Below are 25,832 nucleotides of genomic sequence, written 5' to 3' on the forward strand. Positions count from 1 at the left end.
ATAACGTTTTCCTGTTTAAGGGAAAGCTGTGTTCTGAGCTATGTTACCTACAACAGGATCAGGGCTAGTCAACAGAGTGTTTGTGTCTTCCCAGGATCAGAGAAGCTGTGTAGGATTCAATATATATTTGCATACAAATGTGTGTCTTGTATATTGCAGTATTTATCCAGATGTGTTGTTGGGGCATCGCTTGAAAGCCCAGAAGAAGAGGAGGAGGAAGATGAAAATAATTCAGCTACTGAAGTTTCTAGTAGGCCAAAGGAGGGAGTCTACCAAGTAGTGGGTACCCTTTCTAAACCAGAGAGTACTAAACCATGTTTTGCAGAGGAAACATATGCAGTAAGTAAGAGTCTTATTTCAGGTTACCATTAGACAACATTAGAAAGTTGTAAATGTAAATGTAAAATTTATGTGCACAATGTAAAATGACCTGCATTAATAAAATGGTCTTTTGTTGCTGCTGGAAGCTGTATACATATATTTTATTCCTTCTGCTTCCTGCACGCTGTTGTCTCCTCCCTGCTAGGTCTGATACAGCAAATAGTAAAAGGAAGGACTCAAAATAGATTTTTAAAAATAGTAGTTATGGACAGGATATCATCTACCCTGACGACCCACAGGTCTGCTTTGTTTTTCCCTCAAAACACACACCTCAAGCATCTCTCTTGTCTCTTCTGTCTTTTATCACCATTTTAAAGGTAGTGGTGCTGGAATCAAACTTACTGTCGCCCTTCTTAGCTGTTCACTGAAATCACAGCTTTCACTAGCAGCTAATTATTCTGAATACCTACATCTTTGTATAAAGATATGTCCAGAGTTTAGTTAACTAAAGGAGGCTTGCTTTTAAGAATAAGATTGCTTATTGCTTGGTTTAGTTTTATGAAATTAAAATTGCCTCTGTCTCAAATTGATTATCCAGAATCCCTTCAAACATTTGAAAATTTTGATTTAAACATCTGTACAGCTGAGCTGTTCAATCAGAAAATTATGGCTGGCAGTGTTTAATCTTAATCACTGCTCTTGCCCAAAGTGTTTTTTGGACTTGCTCAAGTGATGCAGACAATCTGCATTTAACAAAAACAACAGGATGTTATTTTGCAAGGAAACAGACATTTTTTATGTCTTCTCCATTCTCCCAGCTGATCCTTGTTTAAAATACCTATAAAAGTCATAGATTTTTTTTGATACTCACAATTGCACTGAAAATATGAATCCTAAAATAGCACTAAAAGTTGTGCATCTTTTTGAACTACATTACTGTGTGCTGTAAATTAGAAATTTCAGCATTTAATTACATTTAATCACCTTACTTGTATCTGACAGATGAAGTTTGATATCAATCTTTTGAATTATTCTAACATCGTAGTGTTAGAAAACTGCATTCTATCAGTAAGTTAAACTTGCAAAGAAAAGGAATTTTGGAAAGTTTTTCCTGCTTTTTCTTTTTTTAAATGACAGATTCTAACTATTTTTTCCCCAGGTCTCTTCTCGAAAAGAGCTCCTAAGTCACTTGCTTGAATGTGAGATTGTTGTATATAATATCACTGAGGATGCAAATCAAATTGAGGAAGCAACATGGGCTGCTTCTGGTTAGTATAGCTATCAGCTGAACAGAAAATTGGTTGCTCTACAGCCATCAAAATTTACCATAAATATATAATGAAATTATCTGGCATTTACCATAAATGTATAATGAAATTATCTGGGATTTATAGTTTACTGTATCCATCAAACTGGGTTCCTTGATGGAGAAATGCTGCATGAATTGTTCAATTAATTAGCAAGGGACCATGGAATGCACTCTAGCACTTATAATCTAGAGAAGCTGTCATGGAATGGTCCAACACTTTAAATGACGTATCTGTGTAGGCAGTTACTTCCCTAAATAACTATCAACCATCATCTTAACTATTTGTGTTGGGAGGTGGGTAGCAAATTTGCTCCTGTGATACTCAAATAATGTTTCAATATTTTATATAATTATTTTAAATATATTTTGACTTAAAAGTCCAATAAAAAAATACTGCTAACAGTGTTTCTGAAACTTTCTCCTGATTCTTATATCCAAATTCTAATGGGCATCTGGAATCTTTTTATGGTGACAGTGCAATATTGTTCTTTATATGATAGTTAAACTAAATTATGCTTTCCTGTTTATAGTATAAATACTTGGATAACATCAGAAGTTTTAGAGGACTCAAGAAAACCCACATTTAATTATTTTGCTCTAAATTAAAATAAGGAAGCTTTACTTGAATTCTGTAGATTTTCTGTTTCAATCATGAAAAAACCTACACTTATTTTCTTTCAGTATCTCAGCAGTCAATAAAGATGAATCATTTCCTAGTATAGATTGTTTCTTTTTTTTTCCCCCATGATATGTAGCTCTATGGAGATTATGCTGATTCCCAATAATTTGATTCTTTATTACCGTTATTTGTCTATTTGTTTTCTTTCATGATTTATTATCTTCCTTTTATACCAACCCAAATAAAGAGTATTTGCTTAAAAATACATATCACATAGAACATTGTGGTATAAATGTCTATACAGGACCTTTACATAAAAGCAAAAATACAGTTTGAGTAATACAGTTTACAATAAATTAAAACCTTTTCTTTCATTTAACAGCCCTACATATGGAAATAGAGCATTTTGCAACACCGAAGTTATTCATCCTCATTTCAACAATAATGAGCTGGGCAAAAAGCAAACCCCCTGACCCTGTAAGTAATGTGAAAACTTTTTTTTTTTTTTTAACTGAATATGTAATGGAAAATATTCCTTAAATGCAATTAAACAAAGTATTTCAGTATGTACTTCAACAATAGCTAATAAAGTTAGTGTCAGCAAGTGTGTTTTTTCTCATAATCCTTTCACCCTGAACCACTGCTTGCTACCAAAATTGTTAAATTTATTCCACTGGACAGAGAAGTTTAGGCACTGGGCCACAATGATACAGGCAGACATTAGGGACTGCTTGGACAAGAGGTAAGACCTATGCTAACCACAATATGCACTGTCCTTCAGTCATTAAAAAATCCCATATTTGCTACATATTAAATGAAATACATATTGAAATCAGTGTATAGATAGATACATCTTTGTATCTATATATGTTAAGTGTTGTCAGGAACCATGTGGGATGCTTTGAGCATGCTATTGCAATTCTCAAATTTAGTCTTACAGAAATTGTGCACATTAATGTTATCTGTAGCAATTGTCCGAGTTTTTCAAGCTTGTGTAATGCTATATATAATAAAAAATCATGTTTTTTTAAATATAAAACGTAGTTAGAAGTCTTTTGCTGTGAAAATTGAAATTGAACTATTGACATTTTGAAAATGTTGAACCTCAAGTACCAGAATCAGAAGTTTTAAGAATTTCAAGTTAAAACAAAGTTAAAACAGATTTTTAAAATATTTTTAAAGAACTTATTTTAACCATCCAGGCCTTTAAAAATTGTTCTGTTTTAAGACATGTATAACAGTCACATTTTTTCCTTCATAGGAAGATCCTGAGATTCCTTTTACTGATGAAGATTATCGCAGAAGAAAATCTCATCCTAACTTTATGGATCACATAAATGCTGAAAAACTCATTCTCAAACTTGGGAAAACTGTATGTAAAGAACATTTTTATAAAAATAGGTTGTTTGGTCTTCTTACTTAGAGCATTATCTTAGCAGTGGAAATTACAAAAAATTTGAATAAATTTTAAGAGTACGTTATTCTCTTGATAAATATGGATAACATCAATTATTAGTAAAATATCAAGTATAGAGAAGACTATAATGTCTTTTGAAACACAAGCATCTGCATAATACAAATCCCGAATTCTGTCTGTTTTCCTTAGGTAGTGAGTAAATCATGCCTATCTCGTTTAAAAAAATATATTGTTTCATTGGTTGTATCAGAGAAAATTAAAGCTGAGGCCTTGTGTGGGGAAAGACTTGAGGATGAAAGAATGTAGAGGAAAGGGACATTAGTGTAGTTTTAAAGAAAAGCAGCATCTTTAGATATTAGCAAGCTATGTTAATATTATGTCTCGTTTAAATACTTAGAAGATGTTCTGGCCACACCTAGCATGTTCCTGGATAGTTTGTGCTCTTGGAGCAGAGGGCTTGTTGACTTTTATTCCACCCTATAATTCACTTTAAAATCATGGCCATAGAGCTGACCCAGAATAACTAGAATACATGTTCTCACTTTATATGTGTTTTAAAATCACTTCCTTCAGCTTTGTTTTGACCTGATTAGATTATTAATCTTACTAGAGAACAGACCATGCCTCTCTCTGTATTTTATAGCTATTATTAAATAAATACCAACAGTGGCTCAGATCATGCTTCACAATTCAGGAAAATTGATGCTGTTGTCATTAGAGATGGAGTACTGTGGAGGTTAGGAAAGAGAACTGGAAGACAATGAAATACACTGTATGATGACGGTGTCATTTGGTCATTCTCTTTGCGCATTAGCAGTTTCCCATAATAAATGTAATTGTGTCCATTGCAGAAATTTATTAGGCTGATTATAGAGGGGGAAAAAACCTTTACTCTGATTTGAGTATACATTTGTCATCTTACGCCCGGCTTAGAAAATAGCACTAGAAATTATATTCTATTCTGACATGGGTTTAATAGTACAGAATGCCAGTAAAATTTGGTTTACAGCTTGAAAAATCAGTGGTAAATTGTTCTTTCTTTTACTGTGCTAACATGGAGTTATTCTATAAGACTATGGGATAACTTCCATACTTGCAATGTTAGAAACATGAAGATTGTAAACAGTGTCCACCAAACCTCGCAATAACTTCTGCCACCAGTAACACCCAGATGAACTATTGACTCAATTTTTCTGACTAGTCCAAAGCACTGAGTCACTACCTAACAAAGGTGTTAATATAATTAGCTTCTAAATGCTTGCCAGGCTGAATGTCTGTTGAGAAGACAGTGGAACAATATGTAGCAGTACACGATAAAGAAACTTGAATATTTTCAATATATACCTCTTGTAGGCATTTCAAAAGGAGCCCTTTTCCTCCAGAACTCCAGAGGCGGCTTCAATGGGTATCATTGCCCCTGTGTAGTTTCCGTCAGCACTTTGGAACAGGAAGGCTCCAAAGCATCTGTTCTTCCCAGCAGATCAACATTAGCTTCCTGTGATGGCTGGAGACTTCTGGATTACAGTTTTTAGTCATTTCTAAATTCAGTGGCCTCTGTGGAATGTGCCATCTGTGAAAGAAATGACAGTGTAACCACTCTTTTTCAAAGAGCTCATCAGGAGATACTAGGATTCAACAGCCGTGTCAGTCATGTAGAGAAGATCTTGCACTTAAGAATAGAAGGGTTTCTTAGCCTTCATATCTGTTCAGAGGGCAATTTAATGGCTGTTGTTGCTTAAAGCAAGATTTCACCCCTCTGAGTTAGTGTATCCCCCACCTATATTTTGCTTAAAATTCAGCAAGAGTTGTGAGCTAGAAGTCTTTGCTTTTTACCACTAGCAATTTTTTACCTTTGCCTTTGTGGCAAGGCATTCGGGCTGTGTAGCTTTTCTCAGAGAGAAGTCGCTGACTCTGGGATCCTGCCAAATTCAAAATCCTTGGAAAAATACCTGCGTACGACAGACAGAGGAGCTCTTCATCTCTGTTCTCAGTGGCATCACAGTTCCTGAATCCATTAATTTAGACCTGTTTCCCACTTCAAGCATTTTATTAGAATCAAACAAGTGTAAAACAACCAAAGCCTAGAACTGATTGTAATAGCTAGAACGTGACATCTAGTGGCTTTAATGAATATTGCACAGGAATGTGAAGGTCTTTACCCGTGATTAAACATGCTGTGTGTAACTGGAGCTTGCCTAATAATTGTCTTATTTTTTATATTAAGTATATCCAAGTCATCTCAAGTAGTGCGTTCTCATATGTGTGACTTGTGACACTAAACAGATATTTTTAGAGGACTTGAACCTGTTTCAGAGGTTTGTATTTCAGTGAAGTATAGCACTCGGTGCCAAACTGTGGCTTGCCTCCACAAGTGGCTACTGCAGAAGCTACTGCAAGGTAAATGGAAGAAAATTCTATGTTACGTTCTTCTTAAGGGAGACGAGAAATAGCACCTCCTGTGCTTTCACAAGAGGCAGGTTTTTCCTGCTGGGAGACGGAAATTACAGCATGACTTCTCCTGGGGCATGTTTGCAGTCTGCCCAGAGCAATCCTGCGAGCTGCTGCTCTTAGGGTATAAACAGTTTCTACCACGGCACTAACCCAAGCAAACTAAGTGTGGGAGCTCTTATGCTATCTGTAATGTCTTCTAATTTTAATGTTTCTTGTGATTACTAACCAGCTGTTGCATTCAACTGAGCTGAGATAGTTTTTATTACAAAGTTTTATTTTTTAAGTAGATAAAACACATTCACAGATACAATACACTGATGTTATAACTTGTCATCCCTTTATATGACGCTTTGCTTATGTAATCAAAGATTGGCTAACAGTGTTCTTAGTTTTATGTTTTTGAAATATTATAAAGATGATAACAAAAGACGCATTTTTTCATTAAAAAAAGTAGATCCCAAATCTGGGCATTTGTTCCCTCTGCTGGTAAATGCAGGTTCTTTTATGTAGTGTTATGTAGATACATAATGTCTAGGATCTTTAAAACATGAGAATTATTTAACAATTTTGTTTCACCTTAAAAATTTCAAAGTGACTGGTCCTAATTTAAAAGATTTTCTTGAAAGTTTTTCTCCTTAAGATGATTTTAAAATCTTTTTTTCTTTGTATAACCATCCCCAACACTGATCCAAGCAGTAACTTTTTACATAAACAGGCAGCCACGTCAGGCAAATTTATGGCATTATGCAATAATGGTCAGCAAAAAATATATGGGTTGATCGTGATGTGTGGTTAGGAAAACATTTAGATAGTTCACGGATTTTTTTTTTTTTTTAAATTGTATATCAAAATGAAAGTACAGCAATTGTATAACCATTGATCCAGCATTTCCCACTTCTTTAGGCAGTCAAATGAAAATATAATGCAATTAAAAAACAGCTTCAATGAATTTCAGAGTTATTTTTCTTGGAAATAGAAAGTCAAAACATGAGTTATCCTGTTTACTTCATTGATTTACATAACTTACTTCCAATTTTTTAACTCTTAAATTTTTTTTAGAATTTCAGTTCAAATGTAGACAGGTCAATTCTAATTGAGCAATGCTTTTTTGAAGGAAATATTAGCAATATGACTTATGAAACTACAGGATATGCAACAATTGATCTAGCTACAAATTTTAGGTGATATAATTTACACACTTCGTATTTTCAGGTTAAGCCACTACCATATTTTTACAAAAACTTTCTTGTTGATTTTACTTCACAGAACAAACACAAATTTTCAACTTATGTTGTTGCCTCAGGACATCAATATGGAGCTGGGGAAGGAGTCTTGCACTACTTTTTTAAGGTAGACATCTAACTATTTTTGAAGGTTCATTTAATTTCTAAGGGCAAACCACACTGGAATGGAATGCATTTTTAGTAGCTTTGGTATCATAAGCTTAATGCTTTTGTGAACAAAACTGATTACTTGATCCCTTTGAAATGTTTTAGCTACAGTGGAAGTGTTTTCCACTTTTTTGGCTCTGTATGTTTTTTAGTTTTTTCCATCGTTTTTGAACAGTATCTCCATATGTACTTTACAGTGAGAACGTGTCTGTCATATCAATGGAATCAGGAAAAATGTCTGTCTTCTCAACATTATATTCTCTTTTTTTCCCAAGCATTTCTTTTATTTGGGGTACAAAATAACATTTGTCAAGATCAAAGAATATTCTTTAAAAAAAAAAGTTTATTGTTTTTTGTAGGCTGCCAGTCAGTATTTATCAAGAACTGTTTCCTTTACTGCAGTTCCATTAATCATTCAAGAAATTGAACTTTAAATCCTGAATATATAGATTTGCCTAGTAAACAAATGCTCCTTTTTTAGCTCTAGTTAAAAGTAACCTTTTTCTCCTCACTTCATTCTCCATTTTATTTTCAGATAGGTTGGCTTAGTGAGACTCCTGCAATACCTGTTTTTGGAGATGGAAACAATTTTATTCCAACTATTCATGTTCTTGATTTAGCAGCGTAAGTAAAAAAAAATTCCCCTGGACAATAATTGATACTTAGCTAGATAACAAATCCAAATCTACTGGTGAGTACTGAGGCTTTTAAATTGGGGTGGGTGCGTTTAAGCCCTTTAGCCCTTCTTACTGAGTCAAACAGAGACTTCTGCTTCTTTAGTACTAGATATGCCTTCTGGAAACCTTATCTGACTGTTGCACTGGTGCTATGCTTTTAAGAAATTACTAGCAATGCTCAATCTAGAGTGTGATACCAGTTAACTGGCACAGAACTGGAAATGGATCATGGACTCTGCAGCAGGCTGAGTTAATACCTTCTACAGATGTTGTTTTTTCTCCTTTGAACTTCTTTCCAAATAAAATATCTAGCTGTGCTTCTTTATTAAGGAAAATATATATGAAAATATCATGCTCTGAAAAGTTCTGCAAGATTTTACAAACTCTTTGTACTGTTTCTGAAGTGCATTTAACAACGAAAGCCCAGTATGCTTCTCTCACTACCGGCCCTGACTGTACTTGCTATGTTTCAGAGTGTTACAAAATATAGCAGACCACAGGCCAAGGTTTCACTATATCCTTGCAGTAGATGTATCTATGCACACTCTTCGAGAATTAATAAAGGTAAGAGATTTGATTCTTTTCTTTTCAGATATCTTTAAGATTTTAAAGGCTATCCTAGGTCTTCCTGAATTATCTTGTGTAGTAAATGACATAGAAAATTATTTTGAAATCCTCCAAGACTTCTGTCCTTTGAACAAAATACATTACTTGGACCTGATTTTGCAGAACTAACTTCGCAGTATTACCATTAACTTAAGTAGAAATTTTACCTAAGAAAGTTCTGGTGAACTGTTATGGGATTCACAGTACTGTAGTTAGATACTCAAAGTCTTTAAGATGTTTTTCGCTTCATTTTGTAGGAAGATATCTTGTTTTTCCAAGCATTTTGAAATTAAGTCTGGAAATAGTCTTGATGACACTGTTGAACTATACACTGATAGTGAGAGTCAACTAATACAATGTTATAGGAGACTTGCTCATGCAGATTGAGCAAATATTACATAAGGGCCAAACAGAACAGCCCAATATTTTTGGTTGTGTCAAAGCGTGTTTCATGGAACAGTGTGTTAGGGAGCTCACAACAAGATGCAACCTTTGTTTTGGTTCAGATAACACCTCAGATTCCCTCACCTTCCCGGTTGCCCTTACAGAACACATACGGGGCCCTGGAACTTGAGGGCCAGGCAAATGAGGATGTAGACGAAGGTCCATCCAGGAGGTTGCCTAGGGTGAGGCAGTCAGCCCCACGCATTATGACTGCCTCTGCTAAGAAAAAAAGGGGGGTAATTGTCGTAGGCGATTCCCTTCTGAGGGGAACAGAGGGCCCGATATGCCGACCAGACCCATCCCACAGGGAAGTCTGCTGCCTTCCTGGGGCCCAGGTCAGAGACATTACTAGGAAACTCCCTGGTCTGGTACGGCCTTCCGACTACTACCCGCTGTTGGTTATACAGGCTGACAGTGATGAGGTTCCAGAGAGAAGCCCTGAAGCGATCAAAAGAGACTTCAGGGCACTGGGGCGACTGGTTGAAGGGTCAGGAGCACAGGTAGTGTTTTCCTCAATCCCTACAGTGGCAGGGAAGGATACTGAAAGGAACAGGAAAACACACCTGATCAACACGTGGCTCAGAGGCTGGTGCCATCGGAGGAATTCTGGCTTTTTTGATCATGGGGAGGTTTACATGGCACCGGCCTGCTGGCAACAGATGGAGTTCAGCTATCTCACAGGGGGAAAAGGATCATCGCTCATGAATTGGCAGGGCTCATCGAAAGGGCTTTAAACTAGGTTTGAAGGGGGAAGGGGATAAAACCAGGCCCACTAGAGATGAGCCTAGGGATGGCATGCCAATGCTGGGGGCGAAATTGATAGGACAGCTCAAGTGCATCTACACCAATGCACGCAGCATGGGTGGCAAGCAGGAGGAGCTGGAAGCCATTGTGCAGCAGGATAGATATGACTTAGTCGCCATCACAGAAACATGGTGGGGTGACTCTCACGATTGGAGTGCTGCAATGGATGGCTATAGACTCTTCAGAAGGGACAGGTGAGGAAGGAGAGGCGGTGGGGTGGCCCTGTATGTTAGGGAGTGTTTCGATTGTCTAGAGCTCAACAATTGTGATGATGGTACGGTTGAGTGTTTATGGGTAAGGATGAGGGGGAAGGCCAACGAGGCAGATATCCTGTTGGGAGTCTGTTATAGGCCACCCAACCAGAATGAAGGGGCGGATGAAGCGTTCTACAAGCGGCTGGCAGAAGTCTCTCAATCGCTAGCCCTTGTTCTCGTGGGGGACTTCAACTTCCTGGACATCTGCTGGAAATACAACACGGCAGAGAGGAAGCAGTCTAGGAGGTTCCTGGAGTGTGTGGAAGACAACTTCCTGACACAGCTGGTAAGTGAGCCTACCAGGGGAGGTGCCTCTCTTGACCTGCTGTTTACAAACAGAGAAGGACTGGTGGGAGATGTGGTGGTCGGAGGCCGTCTTGGGCTTAGCGACCATGAAATGGTAGAATTCTCCATTCTTGGTGAAGTAAGGCGGGCGGCCAGCAAAACCACAACCATGGACTTCTGGAGGGCGGACTTTGGCCTGTTCAGGACGCTGGTTGAGAGAGTCCCTTGGGAGGCAGTCCTGAAGGGCAAAGGGGTCCAGGAAGGCTGGACGATCTTCAAGAAGGAAGTCTTAAAGGCGCAGGAGCAGGCTGTCCCCATGTGCCATAAGAAGAACGGGTGGGGAAGATGACCGGTGTGGCTGAACGGGGAGCTTTTGCTGGGACTCAGAAAAAAAAGGAGAGTTTACCACTTGTGGAAGAAGGGGCAGGCGACTCAAGAAGAGTACAGGGATCTCGTTAGGTCATGCAGAGAAGAAATGAGAAAGGCAAAAGCCCAGCTAGAACGCAATCTGGCCGCTGTCATTAAAGACAACAAAAAAAGCTTTTACAAATATATTAATGACAAGAAGAGAGCCAGGGAGAATCTCCATCCCTTATTGGATGCGGGGGGGAACATTGTCACTGAGGATGAGGAAAAGGCTGAGATACTCAATGCCTTCTTTGCCTCAGTCTTTAACAGGCAGACCAGTTATCCTCAGGGTACTTGGCCCCCTGAGCTGGAAGACAGGGATGGCGAGCAGGATGAATCCCCCATAATCCAAGAGGAAGCAGTTAATGACCTGCTACACCACCTGGATGCTCACAAGTCTATGGGGCCGGATGGGATCCACCCAAGAGCGCTGAGGGAGCTGGCGGAGGAGCTCGCCAAGCCACTCTCCGTCATTTATCAGCAGTCCTGGTTAACGGGGGAGGTCCCGGGCGACTGGAGGCTTGCCAATGTGACGCCCATCTACAAGAAGGGCCGGAAGGAGGTTCTGGGGAACTACAGGGCTGTCAGCCTGACCTTGGTGCCAGGGAAGATTATGGAGCAGTTCATCATGAGGGCGCTCACAAGGCATGTGTGGGACAACCAGGGGATCAGGCCCAGCCAGCACGGGTTCATGAGAGGCAGGTCCTGCTTGACCAACCTGATCTCCTTCTATGACCAGGTGACCCACCTAGTGGACGAGGGAAAGGCTGTGGATGTGGTCTACCTGGACTTCAGTAAGGCCTTTGACACCGTCTCCCACAGCATTCTCCTAGAGAAGCTGGCGGCTCATGGCTTAGACAGGTGTACTCTGCGCTGGGTCAAAAACTGGCTGGACGGCCGGGCCCAGAGAGTTGTGGTGAATGGAGTTACATCCAGTGGGCGGCCGGTCACGAGCGGTGTTCCCCAGGGCTCAGTACTGGGGCCGGTCTTGTTCAATATCTTTATTGATGATCTGGATGAGGGGACTGAGTGCACCCTCAGTAAGTTTGCAGACGACACCAAGTTGGGCGGGAGTGTTGATCTGCTCGAGGGTAGGAAGCCTCTGCAGAGGGATCTGGACAGGCTGGATCGATGGGCCCAGGCCAACTGCATGAGATTCAACAAGGCCAAGTGCCGGGTCCTGCACTTGAGGCACAACAACCCCATGCAGCGCTACAGGCTTGGGGAAGAGTGGCTGGAAAGCTGCCCAGCAGAGAAGGACCTGGGGGTGTTGGTCAACAGCCAGCTGAACATGAGCTGGCAGTGTGCCCAGGCAGCCAAGAAGGCCAATGGCATCCTGGCCTGTATCAGAAATAGTGTGGCCAGCAGGAGTAGGGAAGTGATCGTGCCCCTGTACTCGGCCCTGGTGAGGCCGCACCTCGAATACTGTGTTCAGTTTTGGGCCCCTCACTACAAGAAGGACGTCGAGGTGCTGGAGCGTGTCCAGAGAAGGGCAACGAGGCTGGTGAGGGGTCTGGAGAACAAGTCTTCTGAGGAGTGGCTGAGGGAACTGGGACTGTTTAGCCTGGAGAAAAGGAGGCTGAGGGGAGACCTCATCGCTCTCTACAACTACCTGAAAGGAGGTTGTAGTGAGGTGGGTGTTGGTCTCTTCTCCCAAGTAACAAGCGATAGGACGAGAGGAAATGGCCTCAAGTTGCGCCAGGGGAGGTTTAGATTGGACGTGAGGAAAAATTTCTTTACTGAAAGAGTGGTTAAACATTGGAAGAGGCTGCCCATGGAAGTGGTGGAGTCCCCATCCCTGGAAGTATTTAAAAGATGTGCAGATGCGGCACTTAGGGACATGGTTTAGTGGGCATGGTGGTGTTGGGTCGACAGTTGGACTTGATGATCTTAGAGGTCTTTTCCAACCTTAATGATTCTATGATTCTATGAATATACACGGTCTCACTGGAAAGTTAATAGTTGAAGAGCCATTTGGTATAAGTGACCATAATGCAATTAGTCAACATTCCTATGGAAGAAGCAAAGGTCAAAATAACTTTTACAGCTATGGTCAACCATAGGAAAGAGCATTATATAAAAATGAACACAAAAGACATTAAAAATATTAAGTCCTTGGAAGAGAAGGGTAGAGGCTATTGAAACTTACATTATTAGCCATATAAGGCCATTGCATGCTACTTATTAAGAAAAGTTTGGGAAAGAGAAAATGAAAATCAGCACGGTTAAACTGTAGGTTGAAGAAAACAAGATGTCAAACTTCAAAAAGTAATGGGTATGTCCAGATGAAGAAAATAGAATAGAAAGGATCATGAAATCTGGCAGGATAAGTGAAAAAACACTTGAAGATCAACTATCAGGAAAGACTCAAAATGAATATCCTTTTTTCAAACACTTAAAGAACAAAAAGCCTGCCAGGAAATCTATAAGGCAAATTGATGATTATGGTATAAAAGGAGCACTTAGAGAAGACAAGGCATGGGTAAGAATTTGGAAGCATCTTAATGCTTCAGGATCTCTTTGTGGATAACTTGTTAGAGAATATGTATACAACTAAAGTAACTGTAGAAAAGATTATAGAATGAATTGACAAAATGAACACTAAGAAACCACCAGAGTCTTATAGTATTCAATGAAGAGGTCTGAAATAGCTCAAGGATGAAATAATTCTGAATTGCTAATTCACGCATACAACCTGCTGTTTAGCACAGTCCTGGCATTTGAAGGCTGGAGCATGATAAATGTGATGCCAATGTAAAAAGAGAGGTTTCTGAAATGTTTTGGGAATTACAGGCCAATATGCCTAATACTGTTGGCTAATAACCAGGTACATTATTAGACATTACAATAAATTAAATGCATTAAAGGACACCCAGATACATATAATGTATTTGGGAAGAGTCAATGTGACTTTTGGAAAATACTTTTCCAAGAAATACTTTCCAAAAAAGTACTTTCAAATACTTTGGAAACCTCCTGAAGTTCTTTAACGTGACCAGCAAATGTGGATAAGGGTGAACAAGCTGATGTAGTCTACTTGAATTTCCCAAAGGCTTTCAAAGAAGTACTTCACCAAAAGCTGTTGAGAAGCAGCTAGGCACCCTAAGAAAAGTGGCTGGGTCCTTTCATGGGTATGTGATTGTTTAGAAATGGGAAATAGAGGCCAGGAGTAAGCGGACAGTTCTTGTAGAGACAGGAAGTTGCCAGTGGAGAGTGTTGCAGAGAGCGCTGCGGAGAGCTGTCTTGGTGGGCAGCTGTACCAGCCCAGGGGAAGACTGGAAAGGTACATGGGAGAGAAACACCTTGAGAGTTACTTAAATATACAGCAGCTATTTCTAGTTTAGGAAGTCTCTGAGCTGAAAATAGTTGAAGATTAGAACAGTATCTGGAAGGAGTATCATATATGCTTTTCCCATTCTTACTTTCATTTAGATGTCCCCTAATTGACATCATTGGAGATAGAACACTGGAATATATGTAGATTTGATCTGAAGCTCTATGTCAATTTTTATGATTTTATGGAATCTAGTGGGGTTTTAAATGTATTTTAAAGGGCTGTAGGAGCAACTAAAAACTTCTGCCTAATGATGAAATGAAGATAGTAACGTGGAGAGTTATTGGTGGCATCGATCTGAAAACCCTTCCTGATTGTTAACAGAATTAAATACTTCAAGAACCTGAAGTGAAACTGCTGGGAAATAAAATAGGTCTCCAAATAGTCCTTAAGCAGTAGGAAGTTGTACATAGATTTAAGAGCTTCGGAACACTTTTCTGTGGTTTTGGGTTGTTTGTTTGGGTTTTTTTATTGCAAGTACTAAAGAGGAAGTGATATATAGCAAAACAAAGGTGCTTAACAGTAACAGTAAAGTTAATATACTGTTCTTTGATCTATTGCAAATCAGTATACTGATTTTTCGGGTATAGTGTAACATAAAATTTAAAGCACATATTATATCCACAGAAATCCTGTACATTTTTTTCTAAGAATCTGATTTGGTAAGTGTATTTATTTTTTTTCTTGATAGTGTATCAGTAAAAATGTTGGACCAGGAAAAATTGAGAAGATTCCAAAAGAAAATGCATTCCTGAGCAAAGAGTTAACAGTTAGTACTTTTTTCCCCTTTATTGCTTAAGGAAAGGATGTAAACTTAAAAGTATAATGTCATGAAATATATAATTTCTTCTTTTATTTCACCAGAAAAATTTAACCCTAAACATGCCTAAAAATATAGAGAGTGAGTTTAAATTTAGAAAATAAACAAACTAAAATTTAATCATCATAGAACAGACTATTTTGAGGAGTTACAGCCTGATTTAGAAAAGCAGTGGAGCACTCATGTCACTGCTGCACTGAGCATACTGGAGCACTCTAACAAAACCTACACAAAACGATAAAAATAACAAAAAAGTTAATAATGAGGTGCTACTAAGGCTGATGAACACAGTGTACATACATTATGTTGTATTCATCTGTTTATCTGGAATGAACTGTTCTTAGGAGCAATAAACAAATTACAACCTTGGTAGTTTTAAGATGGTATTTGATAAATTTATGAAAGAGGTTATTCCCTGCAATATGAAACCTTTGTATTGTACAGAATAATTGTTTAATGTTTCATGTTCTAATAGTTCATGAGAATACTCAAATACAAATATACATTGAAAATGTTTATATTTTTAAAAAGCTTAAAATGTCTGGTTTTGCTTTGTGGGCAAACCTTCTTTCCCTATGCTTTAATTATTTCTATTCTACTCCCCTCCATTCTTGTCTCTAGTTTAAGCTAACAGTGTTCTTTTAACATGCATAGCTTAAATCTGTAAATAAATGTAGCTTTGCGCCCTCAGCAAATGCATTTGGATATGTTGCTTGTGAACCTGCGGATGGAATCTATGTTTCTGAAAGAGTCTTTCAACATTAAGTGGGTTGCTCAGGCAGGACTGGTGGAGAACATTGAACAAATCGTCAAGGAATACAAGCAAAGTCGAGGATTACTGGTACGCTATTTTAAAGTGCGCCTTTCTTTTTTTTTCCCAATAGAAATGGGTATATAAATACAAGCTTTAATTTAAGTAAAAATACATGGAAGACTGATATAGATGCAAAATAAGTGAACATAAAAACTGAAAATTAAATTGAAGAAGTTAAAAAAGAGGGAATATTAATTAAAACAATAATCATCGAGTTTTATTTCTTTTATGCCTAAAACTGAAAGCCTGTAAATGCAAATAAGCTTTCTGATGGAGAAGCTGCTGTTCTGAAACTAGTTTCTGTATGCAACATATGGCATTCGTGGTATATTTGGCTTCAAGAACACAATAAGTGTATCTTTTATTTAAGCTTTTTTATAATAGCCAGTAGTTAGGCGAGTATTTTGTGTCCTTCATTATATTTAGTGAGCCAGGATATTCAATTGCAATGTAGCTTTCATTTTACCCTGCTCTATTACGTAATGTACTGAGCAACTGTGCTGTTTCCTATGTTAGCTTAGTATTTAGAACTTCTGTATTCAAATGGGGAAAGTTATTCAAAGGTGCAGAAAAATGCTTGCATACATTCAAGTATTGATTGGTATGATAAAGCTGTTCAGCATGTCTAAATCTTGTTCAAACTTTGAACAAGAGTTCAGGAGGTGTAAAACAAAATACAGCTACTATCATTCGAGGTTGTTCGTTACAAATCCCTGCGTACTTCTGAAAGGATTATCAGATCTGTGTTTGGGTTAAACTACTGCATCTGAGTACGTATGCATGTAATTCAAAAAATTCAGTACAAAATATAGACATACCAAGTGGCAAGGGGAGGGAAGGCTGGCTAGACCTCTGTCCCTGTCACTACTCTATTAAATTTGCAGACTTTGCACTGTCAGATTTACTGAATTAAGATAGGCAGTTAATGATGTACGATTTTGAGTTTGTTGCATAATATATTTAATAAGTGTATACTGGAATCTTAGTTACCCTTACTCATCTATGGGCCAGGTGGGCTGAAATGAGAAATTGATAATATCTTAAGATTAGGATGGATCTGAAATTTTTGAGGTCAAAATAACCATTGTGATGACAGCAACTCTACCTCAGCTGGGAAATAGAGCTATTGCACGTGTATAGTAGAATATCTGCCACCTCATTCCAAAATTCACTGCATCCTATCTGTGGGGTTGTGTTTCGTCTCTTTTGATCATTCAAACACTAACAGTGACACTATTAGTTGGTCTGTGGGTCTACTAAATAGAAGCATGCTTTTTCTCCAATGGTGAAGTTGTACATTTAAATTAAGTAACTGTGTTACTCGAAGCCTGTGGATGATATAGGAGATATTCAGTGAGAAATAAATAAAGGAATAAAACTAAAATAAATTTTCTGTTTTAATGATAATAATTGTTATTTCCTATTAGTTATAGTAAAAAGATTGTTCCTTTTACAAAAAAAAAATCCATATTGTTTGAATGATGTTATATCTTTATCTTTTTTTTCCAGCCTCTCAAAGTTTGCATTCATGGTCCTCCTGGGGTTGGCAAATCTACCATTGCTGAAGAGCTCTGCAAACACTACAAGCTACATCACATTAAGATAAATGATGTGATTTCTGAAACAATAGCAAATCTGGTGTGTTGCTGTTTTCTAATTTTGCTATTATTTTAATTTCTGTGATTTTAAAATGTTTGGCATCATTTAAAAATTAGTTATAATTCTGTTATTTCAGAATGGAAAACTCTTTTGACACACTGATCCCTCTGGGGGATGCACTGAACTCTTTTTAGAACCTGAAGGTTGCTCAGTATCTCACTGTCCAGGAGCATACGTGAAATGAATTGTTTAATTTTATTTTTTTTCCTTTTGTTACATCTGTGTATAAAAGAAATTTGGCTATGGAATTTCTGAGCCTATTCATATTTCTGATCTTGAATTCAGGAGAAAATTGTGGTTCCTAAAGAACTGGACTCTGACAGTGTGGGAGAAGAGGGAGAAGATGATGAAGAGGAAGAGGGTAAAAATGTAGAAGCAGCACACGAGTTATTAGCTAGAATAAAAGAAAGCATGGAACAGAATGCAGGTAGGAAATACAAAGTACTAAGGTGGGATTTAGGTAACTAGTGCAAGCCCATGCAAATGGAAAATCAGGAAGTAAATTGGTGCTTCAGAACTTTTACATCCTATGAAAAGCAAGAATCATGCCCTGCCCATTTGTCTGTACCTTATTTAAAAATCAAATACAATGTTTTATATTATACATTATATACCTTGTATATCAAAAGTGATATATTTTTTAAATACTGTGGTGCTTTAATTGTAGAAGCTCCAACTTTCTACTTCTTTATACATTTTATATAATTCTTTTTACACTGTAAGTTGATATATAAGTAACAATGGTATACTCAGAAGCATTAGATTCTTCACCAGATTTTTTTAAAAACATCATGTTTTCTTCTCAGAACAGGGAGCATAATTTATATAATGTAAAGTAAAAAGTTAGTGAAGCATGCCTTTATCAAATTTCCAAAGAAGAAAAGTATTTTAGTAAGAAAAAGAATTAGTACACTGTCATATGAGATTGTGGGGTTTTTTAAGTACCTTATATCTCATTTTGGCCATTTCTAAAAAGTAAATAGTATTTACTGAAGCCTGTGAAGAATTTTAAAGTCTGCAGATTGAAAAAGGTCCATAAAAATTGCCATTACTGAAAAGTACTAATTATCATCTATATATGAATAAAGTCATGTAGTTTTTGACTTAGTGCTTAACATTTTCCATGTGGTATAAAGTGATCCCCCTTAAAAATGCGTTCTATCACTAAAGGTTTACCTGGTTTGGATCTTGTGTATCCGCAAAGCAATGAACTTGTAACACAGCCAAAAGCTTCAGTTATGACATCTATAGCAGCATCTCTTCTGCATGCCTTGCTTTGTTGTTGAAAATAATAATGCCTTTTAAAATGGTAACATACTTTCATGTTTACAAGGGTTTATAAATATTTAAGACTTTCAAAAGGCAAAGCAAAATAAAGTAGGAAACTGGAGTCAATGGTTGCAAAAGGACAAAAAATTAGGTCAAACCAAACTTTTTACTCCCACATATTTGCTCAACAATGTAGGCCAAGTTAATATACTGCTTCATATCTCAATCTATTAATCTGAAAATGAAACTTGTAAAACCTATCTCATGTTTGTTTTGCAAGACTATCTTTAAGTCTTACTGTTAATTGTAAATAGAAAATTATTGTTTTGTCACTTCTTTTTCTATAAATATTTCTTTGCTGCTTCTATTAAAATCTGACTGCATTATTCTAAAAAACCTCATTTCATGTTTAGTATCCTTAAAGTTCTAATATTTATGTCCTTGTAAACACAAATGTATTTTTCTTTTATAGCTACACATATTTCATAGATCACTGACAACAGGTAATATACAGATCGTAACTCAAAATACATAAATTTTTTAGGGTCTAAATAGAAGTTTTTCTGATAAATTAATTAAAATGTTAGTAAAATAATTTCAGATATCTCTTTTCCATAAACTTGGTACCTATTAACCTTCTTTGTGTCTTAGGTCGTCTAGATGATCAGTACGTTGTTAAATTTGTGAAGGATGAGCTCAAATCTATGCCCTGTAGGAATCAGGGATATGTTTTAGATGGGTTCCCAGAGACCTATGACCAGGCAAAAGATCTTTTTAATTGTAAGTACTGCTCCTTTTGTTTTTATTGCTGCTTTTGTTTTTATTGCTGCAAATATTGTCATTATCATTATTGTTCTCAGAGCCATAGTAGTTGAAGTACATCAGTGCTGTAATGACTGCAGTGCAGGACACAAAATAAAGTTGTTTTCACATGATGCTTAAAATGTAAGAAGGATTGTAATACACCTTATTTAATTGAAGCACAAGATAGTTTTCAGACTATCTTTGCTGGCAAAGTACTAAGTGAATGCACAAATATGGAGGATGCTTTCTTGTTCTGTGTTGGTCTACTCCACTCAAGCAAACTCTAAGGCAGAATTTCTTCATAATATTTAAGGGCTGCTTAATGAGGGGATCCAGCCAGTGCACCAATACATGTTTTGTGAGCCAGATTAGAGTGGGTATATTAGATCAGCTACAGTAGATATGACTTCAGAGGAGCTCTGCAACATACATTTCAAATTGTGAGCAAGTACTGTCCATGCATTAAGACCAAGAACCATCTCCATATGTAAATTATATAATGAGGTTTGAAGGAAAACAAAAAACAGTCTTGTTCAGCTTAATATGCTGGGCTGTAAATTATCATGCTCAGCTGATGCCCTTCAGGCATACTGACTATTCAGAATAGCAGGCACTTAATGGCAGAAACCATTTTAACCATACTACTGTAAAACATTTCTACTCACTGTTCTGAGCCCTGTCTCTGGTTTTTGGCAGAATAATGTACTTGGCAGGAGGAGAGGCCAGGGTCAGGATAGCAGTATGCACACATTTTAAAATTGTGTATGCATTTGCATACTTCCACTGTATAGGCAAACAACTATTAGTGTCCCAAGGTAGAATTCTGTGGTGGCTGGCAGCACGAATTACTTACTGAATTCTCTAAACTGGTGTCCAGATTAGACTAATTTCCAACAATTAGTATAATTTGAATATAGACAAACCTGTGTTTGTATGGGGCACATTTTTAGCAAATATATATATATATATAAAAAAAAAATATTTCTCACTTTTGTTTTAGTGGAAAGTGAAGATGAAGAAGAAGAAATTAGAGGCAAAATACCTAAATGTGATAAATTAATCACACCTGGTAAGTTTGATAAATTTCTTTTTAAATAAACAGAGGAGTTTTCAAGTACTGCTGCCACCAACGAGAAATCTAAAATATCACTCCATCTGTTCATATTTAATTTAACATGAAATAAGTATCTAATCCATGTAATGCTGCTGCCTTCTTATTTGAAAGTGAACAATTAATCAAAAGGAAGGTTTTGGTTCTGTTTGTGGGTGTTTTATTCTTTTTTTTTTTTCTTTTTGTGAAAATGGCATCATGTTGGCTGATAACAATAGTAGCGACTGCCTTTGTTGTGATTACAGCTATTAATGGAATAAACATGAGCTCCTGAACTTGGCATATTAAAAAAACTAAGTTTATCTTTAGTGTGATATCTTGAAAGATGTTACCAAATTCATTTTAATGCATCAGTTAAGTTGGGAATTAAAATAGAGTGGTTTTCATCTATGCAGAAATGGCTTCATCCTGGTGTTTTCGCTATTCTTGATTTCTTTGGAAGTTTTGATTACATTCAAACAATACATTTGGCATATTTTGCATTACAAGATGTGTCCAGTTAGATAGTATAAAGATTGAATATCTCAAATGCTTAGTGTTTCAGTAAATGATAATTTACTGGCTTCAGTGGAAGTGAAGAAAATTCAGAACTTTCTGAAAAATTCCTTAGTCCTTGCGCTTACATGAAGGGGACAAAGGTTTGACTGAAAAAGCAGACTGCTACTAAGTTTGTAACCACTTATGAATTGCTGATTTCTGAAGTAAACAATTTCTGTTATTCATAAACGAAACCACTTTTAGCCTCCATTTCAAAAGAGGAAATGTGAACGAATTATTATGATGGGCTGGAGAAGTACCACTTTCTCTCCCATAACAAGGACCTCAGGCACGGGATCTGTTTTAAGAAGATACCTTCTCAACCTTGTAGAAAGCTTGTTTTAGAAAACAGAATGGTCCAGAAAGGATTTTTGTTAGTTTGGGGAGGTTTTCTTCGGTTTGTTCTGGGGTTTTTTGGAGGTTTTTCTGGGCGGGGGGGAAGGCGGGAGGGGGGCTGTGTCTGTGCTTGATCCTTCAAATTTCTCTCTGGTGTCAGAAAAATTACTTCCTGGCTTTGTTAAATTAACAGGTTTCAGTAGTATTGAGTAATGATATTAATAGAAATATCAGAATATATTGTGATAAATTATATGAAGTCATATTTAATAAATAAAAATTGATTGTTGAGTTAATAAAATACTGCAAGATTCAGCGTAATGAAACTACAATTACGAGACTTCTGAAGTGAAGAAAGGAGATGGGTTTTTTTAGGGAACCTTGAAAGATTTCTGGTGTTTTTGTCTACCAGTAGTACTAAAATAACATTACACTAAATTTTATGGCATGTGGTGGCATAGTATCTTTGATGCACTATTCAATTTTTTTTTTTTTAATTTATTTTAATTCAGCAGATACACCTTTATTTGTGAGATTAAAAATCACAATACAGGTTGATGACTTTTGATGACTTGACAGACAAATGAGTTGTTAAATTTTCCAGTGTTACTTGCTGCTTTGGCTGCACCATTCATAGGAATTCATAAGAATCCTCCTATACTTATTACATGTATTGGTTGTATGATTGCTTTCACAGAAAATTTGGACCACACTACATTGCTGTTCTTACGATTTTTGTGCTGCTTATTGCAAGAATAGTCTTGACAGTGCTAAGAAAGAATTTGATGAAATTGGAATATGTAGCTTCTTTACAGACATGTCTTAATATTGTTGGATTGCTCTAACTGCAGAAGTTGAATATAAGCATTTGATAATTAAATTCTCTATAAAGTTATATACAATTCACATCTATGTTCAATTGTGGTTTAAAATGTATTATTAACACGAAACAGGTAAGAAAGAGGAAAAACAATAATATATGGGTGCTGATAATGTGTTGTTCTTCGCAGAATTTGTTATTTCTTTGACTGCATCTGATGAATTCCTTATAAACAGAATAATAAATCTGCCTGAGAGAATTGTTGCTGGAACTCATTATACCCAGGACCGGTTCCTGCAATCTCTGAATCTCTTCAGAGAGTTCAACACAGACGATAAGACTGTTCTCAACTATTTTGATGAACTTGAAATACATCCTCAGTTTATTGGTATGAAATAATAAAATTATTAGATAAAATATGAATAAAAAAATTTTATTGTCACAAATTTAACACTTGTGAAGATCATATAGTAAGTGTACATGTATAAATAATATTTTTTAATCAATGTTGCAGAATACAGATACAACAAGCATTTAATTATATGCCTGCAAAAATATCTGTATACTCATAAGGATTCTGAATTGTTCTCATACAGTTAATCTGTTTTAAAAAATAGGGGGTTTAATTGTTCATTTTTGCAGGCTAAATGATCAAAATAATTTTCTGACTTAGGTTACAGACCTCTGCGCTGGCATCCTTCCAGATTGGTGTAATAGTATATTTTCATGGACTTTCAAGATTATAGTTGCTTATATTTTTTCTTCAGACTTGTCCTTGGATGCCATGACAATATATGGGTAATCTGTAGATGATGAAGCATGAAAGAAAACGATTAGAAATTAAAGGTGGAAGGCTAGGACTGAATCTGTTTTGCACTATACCTGTATGTGAGAAAATTTGTCGTCCCTACACACTATCTAGAAAATTGTGGTCACTGGGAAATCTTGAGAAGATCACTATAATCTGATTACTCAAAAAAAGTGAGATCAGAGTGACAGCATTCTTAAGAAAAATGGTTTTGTTTTTTTTTTTTTTTGTTTTTTTTTTTTTTTTTTGCGGGGAGGGGTAGAAAAGAAATAACAAGGGGAAAACCCTGCAACTAAAATCAAACTGCTGATATTTGGAATGTCCATTTGAGATGAGTTATGAGAAGTTAATTGTTGAACAGCATCAGTCATAATTGATTTCCTAAGTTTTTGTATTTAATGTCAGTCATGGAAATTATCTTGAGAATAATACCATACCTGTGTCATTAGGAAGTGTAGCAGTGGAAAAAAATAGTGTGTTAGTATAATCATTTTAGAATTGAGGTAATTCTGCTACAGAAAGTAAATGTAAGAAATGGTAAATATTAAGGTCTGATGCCATCGATTGGTCATATTCTTTTCTTTTATACTTCTGAATATGCAAGTAGTAACACTGTCCAAGACCATGTTCTATTTTGGTGGGGGCTGTAAAGTGTATACTCTATGGTAGAATACTGCAGTGTTTTCTGCTAAGAATTATGCCCAAAGGTTACTCTTAAACTCTAGTCCATTCCAAATAAGGAAACTTGCTGGCCTACTAATTTTAATTATTGAGGTATCACAACTGTGACATTCAGTGACTTCCAGGTAATTTTCACATTCAGTTTATAGTGTTGATTCTCATCTTCAAAGGAGCATTGTCTTTAGGTCCTGTTTATCTCAGGGACTGCCTCTTCACCTATATTCACATCACTGATTGTTACCCACTGAAGTATGCAAGCATATGGCTTTCTGTTGTAAAATGGCAAGGACAGATTACAAAGATAACTTCAGTGAGGAACCTTCAGCTCTGCAAATACCCCTCCATTCTAGCTGATGTTCCAGTTGGTTTATATCAGATCCATAGAATTAAGTAGCATCATATTTAAGCAGAGAGCCAACTGCTTTCTCAGTCATATTCTGAAGGAATTTAGTGGGGAATGGTTAAAAAATTGTGCTTGATTTATTAAATATTGACTCAAACTAATCAAATAAAATCTTTCTTCCACCTTAATTTTAGAGAATCATAACATATGACTTTATTAATTGCTTTTATGATTATTATTTTTTCTGAGTCTGGAATATGATTAGTACAAAGGAGTAGGCTTCAAGATTCTGGAAGCCTTACTTTGCTACAGTGACTCACTGCATGAAGTCTGCAAGTCAGTTATCTTGTCTTGTTTTTCTCATCTGCAAATCGGGGATGGTGACACAGGCATGTTAGATCATCTACAAAAAGGCATGTTAAAGTTGTAACAGCAATTTCCTTTGAAGATCTTAATTTATGAACTCCTTTTCTGGTGATCTTTCCTCTCAGTTAGCATCAGTGCTAACCTCATTTTTTATTTAAAAGGTATTTATTTTTGAGGATAAATGCAGTTAATTATGACTGCTGTAATATTTGCATTGTAATCTTGCTTGGCCATCTAAGAAAAAAATGCAGTCTTTGAGACCTCAAATTCAATGCTGAGAGAGTTCTTAGCAATACTTTAAATGACTAGAAAAGTGGTTTGCACTGTAATTTGTATATCCAGGTGCAGCTAAAAATTGCCAAAACAATGGACCGCTTGGCATAGAAAATGTATTATTCTTTTAATTTGGAATACTTCAGGAATGTAATTCCTGATTTTTTTGAAAGAAGAAGCTGTAAAAGAAATTTTATTATATAGAATTATGTTAGCTTTCTCCTCAATTCATTAGCAGAGTTTGGATTTCAGGTCCAAATCACAAACACTTAAACTCTTGGAATAATGGTGTTAGTATTGGACAGCCATCTTCTGTCCGAATTAGTGATTAGAAAGAAAAGAGAAGCATGCTTTGCCAACGTCTTTCAAAATAACTTCATAAAACAGAGGACTGTGGAGTAGGGACTACTAGATTCTCATCTAAATTCTGTATTCTAGCTGTTCTGGTTTTCCCCCTTCCTCTGCTTGCTCTTCTTACCCATTTCTGTGCCTTTACATCCCCAGTCCCTTACCACTGAACAAGCCCTTTATCTCTGTATTCTCTGGATACCTGAAAAGCCCACTTTTCCTCTTTTCCATGTATATTTCTGTACCCTTTCTGCCAGATGCCTCCGCACACTGAAAGCATAGAGCTCAGAAAGCCCTGAAGACAGTCCCCATCTTTCTGTGTTTTTTCTTTTGCTTCTTTTTTTGCAAGTTTAATACGCAAGTAGCCTCCAGCACTTCAAAGGGAGAAGGAATGAAATGAAAGAGAAGGTCTTGCTCAGCCTCTGTGCTCCTACATGCAGCTACAGATTTGTTTTGTAGATATAACACAGTAAGAGTTCAACTAAAGATAGGTCTGTGTATTTCTAAATCTGTATGAGTGAAA

General features: G+C 36.7%; 1 protein-coding gene across 3 annotated transcripts in view; it reads left to right on the top strand.

Moving 5' to 3' along the window:
* AK7 (adenylate kinase 7) overlaps positions 1 to 25,832 on the top strand; it is a 31,459-nt gene that overhangs the window by 570 nt on the left and 5,057 nt on the right. The window contains exons 2-15 of one of the 3 annotated variants that reach the window (XM_076345401.1): positions 160 to 339; positions 1,481 to 1,589; positions 2,632 to 2,726; positions 3,511 to 3,621; positions 7,384 to 7,467; positions 8,044 to 8,132; positions 8,659 to 8,749; positions 15,012 to 15,089; positions 15,832 to 15,981; positions 17,464 to 17,592; positions 17,899 to 18,040; positions 19,534 to 19,662; positions 20,687 to 20,755; positions 22,681 to 22,878. In XM_076345401.1, the coding sequence (XP_076201516.1) occupies positions 160 to 339; positions 1,481 to 1,589; positions 2,632 to 2,726; positions 3,511 to 3,621; positions 7,384 to 7,467; positions 8,044 to 8,132; positions 8,659 to 8,749; positions 15,012 to 15,089; positions 15,832 to 15,981; positions 17,464 to 17,592; positions 17,899 to 18,040; positions 19,534 to 19,662; positions 20,687 to 20,755; positions 22,681 to 22,878 (1,654 nt within the window). The remainder of the gene's footprint in view (positions 1 to 159; positions 340 to 1,480; positions 1,590 to 2,631; positions 2,727 to 3,510; positions 3,622 to 7,383; positions 7,468 to 8,043; positions 8,133 to 8,658; positions 8,750 to 15,011; positions 15,090 to 15,831; positions 15,982 to 17,463; positions 17,593 to 17,898; positions 18,041 to 19,533; positions 19,663 to 20,686; positions 20,756 to 22,680; positions 22,879 to 25,832) is intronic. The other 2 variants (XM_076345402.1, XM_076345403.1) reach the window with 2 other exon arrangements.

Source organism: Aptenodytes patagonicus, chromosome 7, assembly GCF_965638725.1.
Source record: "Aptenodytes patagonicus chromosome 7, bAptPat1.pri.cur, whole genome shotgun sequence".
In the NCBI taxonomy this organism is placed as follows: domain Eukaryota; kingdom Metazoa; phylum Chordata; class Aves; order Sphenisciformes; family Spheniscidae; genus Aptenodytes; species Aptenodytes patagonicus.